The 7,942-nt window shown below is 46.8% G+C and overlaps 1 protein-coding gene across 1 annotated transcript in view; it reads left to right on the forward strand.

The window, feature by feature from the left end:
• The window catches only part of LOC132008341 (spermatogenesis-associated protein 31D3-like), a gene marked incomplete at its 3' end in the record, with an annotated part of 5,587 nt that extends 355 nt beyond the window's left edge, over window positions 1-5,232 (forward strand). The window contains exons 2-5 of the mRNA XM_059386865.1: window positions 780-824; window positions 1,333-1,409; window positions 1,655-3,311; window positions 5,111-5,232. Of these exons, the coding sequence (XP_059242848.1) occupies window positions 780-824; window positions 1,333-1,409; window positions 1,655-3,311; window positions 5,111-5,232 (1,901 nt within the window). The remainder of the gene's footprint in view (window positions 1-779; window positions 825-1,332; window positions 1,410-1,654; window positions 3,312-5,110) is intronic.
• Window positions 5,233-7,942: the final 2,710 nt, after the last annotated feature.

Raw genomic sequence — 7,942 nt, forward strand, 5'->3', positions numbered from 1 at the left:
AATGTGGAGCTAGATCCCAAGACCCTGGAACCCTGACCTGACCCCAAGGCAGACACTTAGCCAACTGAGCCATCCAGGAGCCCTAATCCCAGGTTTTAAAAGGAGTTTGGTAGAGTGGGAGAAACACCTAAAATGGGAAGTCTTAAGAGAACAGACATTCACTCCTCTAGGAAAAGAGGCCTGGGCAGGGGTAAGTGTTAAGAAAGGACTAGGGGTTCTAATTGAAACTACAGTCTATCTGGGTATGGTGGTGGTTCTTGGATAAGATCCCAAACTCAGGGATTCTGTAGTCCTGGATTGGGTTATTTTGAGAGGATGGGGTCTGTGTAAGAGAACAAAGTTTCCCAGCACTCGACCATATCAAGTCATATTCCCATGTCCAGCATCACTCGATCAAGCCTTCCTTCATGCTGAGCTGATCAGGAGAACACTGCTAAGCCTCTGAGAAGACAGTGAGGTTGGAGCTATGACCTAGTTTACAGGGTCCTACCTGAGGCAGCACAGGTGTGACTGTTGGGCTTCCTTTTCTATGTCCTCAATGAACAAAGGACTTCTGATTGGGAATACCAAGTGTGGACCTCCTAGACAAAGTCGTCCCCTGGGTTTTCTAAGGAGTAAATATTGACAACATTTTATCCTCTTTAAAACTGAAAAAAGCAAGGAACACAAAGTTCTACTAAAGTCCTAGAATTCTTGCATAAAGGACGTTTCCATTTCTGAGAGAAGAGTAAGACATGGATCCCAACCCCCCTCATTGTTCATTTTTCTTCTAGCATCAGGGCAGAGCCAAGAGAAGGAGGAAAGGAGGGACACTGGAAGGTAAGGTTCTGCCTATTCCACCTGAGCTCTCTCCAAGGCTGATCCTTGCTGTCCTCTCCATGAGGGCCCGGTCCATGAACTCTGAGGATGCGAGCTTCTAGATACATTCCCTCAGAGGAGAGGCTCATGGAAATGTAGCCTGAGTGCAAAACCCTTCTCAGATCCCTGCTCTGACCATTACTGAGCATGAAGCAGTGATGGATCTGGACGAGTGCTTCCCACAAGGTGGCCATGTGAGATGACGAGTCAGAACTTCTGTCTCCTGACTTTGTGAAAGCTCTCTGACATCATGGACCTTCAGGAGTCTTCCCTGACCTCTCTGCTTCATAGAGGTGGTCTGATCATCACATGGATAATTTACATGAAAGCTAGATTACTAACCAGCTTCACATCACTGGCCATTTGCCCTCATCTATTGATTGTTGGGGCTTTCAGAGTCCAACATCCCAAGGCTGTCCTATAAGGGGACTCCTGGATTAATACCTATGTTTCTGCTTTCACTATATAACACAGTCTCCTGTTTCCCCAGATGGCAGATGGTACCAACGGGAAGTGGAGGAGGCCCGGAAGCTGATCTCGATTTTAAGAAGGTGACCAGTTTTCCCCCTTGATCCTATTGCCTCTTAGAGCAGGTTTTATGCAATTGCAGGATTCACTGCAGTCTGTCATAGCCATGGAGTGGGGGTAGCCATAGGAACAGATATTGGGGTGAATGCTACTGAGTACACTGCCAGGTCATAAAAGTGGGGCATTGTGAAGGGATAGCAGGCTTCAGGTGGCCCCTCCCTTGTCAGGTCTGCATGGCCGCCTCCCCTTGTTCTGGTCCTGGCTGCAGTTTTTTACCTCCTGTCTCCTGCAGCCCCCTCGGCCAGCATCATGATACCATCCACTTTCGTCAACTGTTATGTCCAGACCCCTCCTGTGAGATATGTAACAGCACATCTGCTGAGATCGATCGGCTGCTGTTCCTGCAGGCTCTGGAAGATTCTACTCCCTTGGCTTCCACAGCTTCTGTGACTTCTTCATCATTCACTCTCTCCACTGACTTCTCAGCAGTCCCTCCAGGAGAGCTAATACCAGCTTCGCTGTCTGAGTCTTCCCCACCACCTGCCTCCATCTTCTCACCTAACCCAGTGATCCCTGTGGCTGATTTCTTTCCACCCTCACCACCGGGTGATTCTGTGCCACCAGAGCCCTTTCCTCCCTTGGATTCCAAATTCCCAATGGACCATTTCCCAGCCCAGCCCCCTGCCTTTCCACCTCCTGTCCCACCCCATCATGCCCATTCAGTGGACCGTAGCGTCCAAACAGAGACAGTGTCTCTAAATACCCTTTCCCAAGATGTCAGCCCCTTACCGGAGTTGTGGGAGCAGTGTCCATATCCTACCACCTCGGAAGAGGGCCATTTACAGCAAACCCCCATCCAGTTCTTCTGGGGTCTCCAAACTCCAAGCGGGTCCTTCTTCCCTGCTGCCTCCCCAGAGCAGGAATCCCCAGGAGTTCCCCATCCACTTCCTCCATCCTTGCCTGAGAACCCGCCTCAACTCCTGCCTCAAACCCAGCCCCTACCTCTCCCTCATGTCCAGCCCCAGGCCCACCTTCAATCCCCACTCCCAATCCTGCCATCTGGTCCTCTACCTGACATCAAAATCTGTGGAGCTTGTTTCCACAGACCTCAAAATGAGTCTGAGAGTCTGCCATCAACAGAAATGGAACATCTGGAATCGAACGTGTTGCAGAAGATACAGAAACGTGTGTGGGGTTTACCCACTATAGTCCAAAGATCCCAGGAGGACTACTGTTCTTCTGCGTCTAACCCTTGTTTCAGCCACAAGGCCACCAAGGCTCATACTGCAGTTTCTGTCCCCCCTGGGCAGTTTCCTCTGAATGAAGAGCTTCGGAGAAAACTGGAGTCTCATCTTGAAGACAGGCTCATCCTACACCAGAGGGGCCTAACCCGCAGGATCTATGAGTCTCTAGCACTGACTCTTCCACAGCTACCTGAGTCTCAACGCCATGGTGGACGCTCGGCAATCTCTAATAAGAGTCCGATCAGAAGGAGTATGTCAAAAAGCGTCTATGTGGAGCTCCCAGAAATTCTGCTAGAGGAGAGTTCCTGCAAAGATGACCTGGACAAGGATCAGGGACACAACACCGAGAATGATCTGGAGAAGGATCAGGGACACAACACCGAGAATGATATGGGGTATGGTTCTGACCAAGAACATAGCCCATCCGTGAAAAACTCGATGGTGGCTGTGGAGACTACGGGACAGAGACAACTTAATGCCGTGAAAACTCTCCATAATTCATGGCACTCCATGGAGCAGACATCACTCACTTCTAACAAATCCCAGAAAGAAAGAAGACAGGGAAGTTTGCCACCATCACAGGTTGAGGATGACTCCCTGAATAACTTCCAGGAGCTTCCCCTTGTTACACCTACGGCAGCACAGACGCTGGAAGATCATATTAAAAAGCTTAATAAGAGGGTGACTTGGGGCCTTCCCCCTAGGGTCCTTGAATCCATACAGCACTTTAAATACAAAGAGTTTAATGGAAGCTTGACATCACTCCGTGGACACAAAGCAGGAACAGCAAATTCAGCCCCCATCCCCGATCATCCTTTCCCTGCCACCTCAACTGCGGGCAAGGAGGAACAAAGAATTTTGAGGCCATTAGCCTCTAATATAACCCATCAGACTCCTACATCTGTCCAACGTGACTCCATAGGCAACAGATGGCCCCCAAGGCCGCCTAAAAGGCAAGGTGCACTCAGACGGCCTACAAGGCAAGGTGTGCTCACATGGGAGCCAAAGGTCAAAAGTGCAAATGCCGATACTGGAAGGGGACAGTAACCAGGCATAAAGGGGAAGCAGCCAGAACCTGGTGGTGTGCCCACAGAGTAAATATTTCTCTAGTAACATGTTGTCTGTTCTGTGTACTGTCTTGGGAGCAATGGTTTTGGGCAAATCAGTTCAGCCGTTATTGATTGCTTCCTTCATCTTCTAAAAGGTGACCAATCTCCTGGACCTCTTGGGAAATATGTATCATGTGCCCCCGAAAGCCCCCAAAGCCCATTCTCCCTCTGATGGGCTCTCTCTCCTGTCCCATGGCTTAGCCTTCCTGAAAATATACAGTAGCTCACACCTCTCCCCCTGAATGCTTTACACCCTTTACAGTAAGTCTTCTATATCGGAGGAGAATCAAAGACAGGTATAGCTTTCAGAAAATAATGATTAAGACACTGATGTTTCTTCACTGTTACTGTGTTAGCTTAATTATGACTTAGAAGTCAGTGATCAGAGGATCCCACAGGTGGATGAACTCTGAGTGGGAGTGTTTTCGGGGGATGGGGTGTTGTTCTTGGGCTGGTTTGGTCACTTAGCTGTTAGTGATAGGAATGTTGACAAGGCAGCTACCACCTTCCAGGATAAGGTGAAATGAAAAGGTGAAAGAGAAACCTTGCTGGTAGAACAGAAGTTTATGTCTAATCATCCCCTTCTCAGGACTCTGTCCTGCTCCCCTCCTTCCTCGTCTGATCCAGGCACCACCACTTTGAGGAAGACTGGAATCTGGCATAGCCTACCGATGCCTTATACCAAAAAGTCATGGCTCTGTTATTTGAGTATGCAAGCAATACCTGCAGGCTGTCAGGCATGGCATCCCCTTTGGGGGAAGGTGATCTTGGTGCCTGCCTTCCATCCACACACAATGACAATATATAAGATACGGCCTTTACTATGGCTAGGATGGCGGTATGCCACCTTCAATATTCACGGCCTTAGTGGAGCCATGGTAGCTCTTCCCCAGAACACGTGCAACTTATGAACCAGAGGTGAATTCTAGACTGTGTACCAGGATACAGATGTTTGGGGGCTTACCATGGAACTCCATGGAATACTTTTGTTTGGGGGGGGGTCCATGATGGCACACATTCCCACATTTAAAACAGGGCTCTGTAGGGAGGGCAACTCCATCTCAGACTGGGACTCAAAATGGGGTGAGTGTGCTAGAGAACACCTGAGGTAGTCTTCTGGACAGTCTCAGGACTGCTCAGTGCTAAAACAAAAAACCAGTTGTCTGAGGATTTTGAAGGGACGGTGTGGGAGGTTTGGGGGGACCAGGTGGTGGGTATTAGAGAGGGCATGGATTGCATGAAGCACTGGGTGTGGTGCAAAAATAATGAATACTGTTATACTGAAAATAAATAAAAAGTAAGTTAAAAAAAAAAAAGTTGTCCATGACCTCTCTCACTACCACACTTGTACACTTGTAGCTTTTTGTCCAGGTTATCATTGACCCTACACTATCTGAATGTTGGGGGTCAGAGAAAGAATGCAGATTTGATGCTGTGGAGGCCCTGAGTGGGACAATAGGTGGGAAGGGGCCCCGGGCAGGGAGCCTGAAGAGGTGAGTAGGGGGTGCAGGAGGCTCTAACATCTATGCGGACAGACCAGCCAGTAATCCAGCCTGCCGGTTCCTACATAATCTCATTTTAGAGTCCATTATGGCCAATCCAGTGCACTTCGTGCCACCCTGTAGAGCGATTACCGGGAATATTTCTGGCATCAGAATCCTATAGTTTGACATTCTGTCCCTCTGCCTCATGCCCTTGTCCTTCCAGCTTGTATGTCCCTGTTAATTTTTCTACTCACATCATTCACCTTCCACTGCTTGCCTATCCAGCAAGGGCTTGTTCTTCCTTTCCTCACTCTCCAAGGTACAACTGATGGCTTGTTGGTTAGTAACCAACATGTAAAAACCACCAGTCCAGCATAGGAAATAGAGTCCATGGTACTGGAGCAGCGTTATCTGGTGACATGTGGTAGCTGCAGTTGTGGTGAGCACAGCAGAGCATAGAGTTGCATACCTGACACTAATGTGATATTGCATCAGCCATTCTTTAGATAAAACAAAACAAAACAAAACAAAATAAAACAGGCTCTAGTACAAATGGACAACCCGATCTAATCCCTTTCAGTCCTTCCTGCCTGACAAAATCTTGTCTCTCTTCCTTTTTTAGAAATGCCTTTCTGTATGTAATTGATTATTGTTGGATTAAATCTCCCATGTCAAAACTGAGTCTAATCACAACTCAGTCTACTGATGCCACATGAAATTCAGCCCCAGCACTACCTGGAAATCATTCATTCATTCCACATATATTTATCCAAGACTTATTAACTTGAACAAAATAAATGGAGTTAGGTCACTATTTCCTTAGTACATTCTCTCCTCAGTGTACTCAGATCTAATTTATTTTATTTGACAGAAAGCAGGGGCACAATCAGAGGGAGTGACAGAGGTAGAGGGAGAAGCAGGCTTCCTACCAAGCAGGATCAGGACTCAATTCCAGGACACCCGGGTCATCACCGGAATCGAAGGCAGATTCTTAACCGACTGAGACACCCAGGTGGCCCTCAGATCTATTTCAAATTTCCTTTACTTTCCTCAAACTTAGGCCATCTTCACTTGCCCAGCGGATGTGCTGGATCAGAGCTCACAGAAGAGCAAGAAAGTAGTGATCGAGCCTCTCACAAAACAAAACAAACCCAAATCCTTTCAAAAAAGTCTCCCCATTCTTCTTTTTCCTCTTCCTTCCTGTTATACGGAAAGAGGTTTCCTTCCCAATCTCAAAGGAAATATACTTTCTGAGATGTCTTTATTCAGAGAGCTAACTTCTGGTCTTGATGGACTGATCCACCCTTGCCAGGTCTCCTTCTGACCCCTCCTCCCTCTCCCTTTGAGGCACCCAACATCGTTGTTTTTTATTTAATGGTTTTACTACATCTATTTTTTTTCTTTTAATGGCTTGTACTACAGAAACATGTCCAAGAGCACATATAACAACATGACTTCGCACATATCTGCCACCCAACTTGTACTGTTATCATTGGGCGGGTGAAGTGCAAAAGCCCCTTTAAAACACCTTGCCTAGGGAAGCAAGGGCAAAAATGAACTATTGGGATTTCATCAAGATCAAAAGCTTTTGCACAGCAAAGGAAACAGTTAACAAAATCAAAAGACAGCTGACAGAATGGGAGAAGATATTTGCAAACGACATATCAGATAAAGGACTAGTGTCCAAAATCTATAAAGAACTTAGCAAACTCAACACCCAAAGAACAAATAATCCAATCAAGAAATGGGCAGAGGACATGAACAGTCATTTCTGCAAAGAAGACATCCAGATGGCCAACAGACACATGAAAAAGTGCTCCATATCACTCGGCATCAGGGAAATACAAATCAAAACCACAATGAGATATCACCTCACACCAGTCAGAATGACTAAAATCAACAAGTCAGGAAATGACAGATGCTGGCGAGGATGCGGAGAAAGGGGAACCCTCCTACACTGTTGGTAGGAATGCAAGCTGGTGCAGCCACTCTGGAAAACAGCATGGAGGTTCCTCAGAATGTTGAAAATAGAACTGCCCTATGACCCAGCAATTGCACTACTGGGTATTTACCCTAAAGATACAAACGTAGTGATCCAAAGGGGCACGTGCACCCGAATGTTTATAGCAGCAATGTCCACAATAGCCAAACTATGGAAAGAACCTAGATGTCCATCAACAGATGAATGGATCAAGAAGATGTGGTATATATACACAATGGAATACTATGCAGCCATCCAAAGAAATGAAATCTTGCCATTTGCGACAACATGGATGGAACTAGAGCGTATCATGCTTAGCGAAATAAGTCAAACAGAGAAAGACAACTATCATATGATCTCCCTGATATGAGGAAGTGGGGATGCAACATGGGGGCTTAAGTGGGTAGGAGAAGAATCAATGAAACAAGATGGGATTGGGAGGGAGACAAACCATAAGTGACTCTTAATCTTACAAAACAAACTGAGGGTTGCTGGGGGGAGGGGGGTTGGGAGAAGGGGCGGTGGGTTTATGGACATTGGGGAGGGTATGTGCTTTGGTGAGTGCTGATTCACAGACCTGTAACCCTGGGGATAAAAATACATGTTTATAAAAAATAAAAAATTAAAAAAAAAAAAACACCTTGCCTTCCATCTCTGAGACATATGCTATGCATCCACGTCGAAGCCCTCAAATTTCTTTGATATTTATCACCTGTGCTACACACTTATTCACAACAG

This window comes from Mustela nigripes, unplaced genomic scaffold (genome assembly GCF_022355385.1).
Source record: "Mustela nigripes isolate SB6536 unplaced genomic scaffold, MUSNIG.SB6536 HiC_scaffold_117, whole genome shotgun sequence".
Lineage (NCBI taxonomy): Eukaryota > Metazoa > Chordata > Mammalia > Carnivora > Mustelidae > Mustela > Mustela nigripes.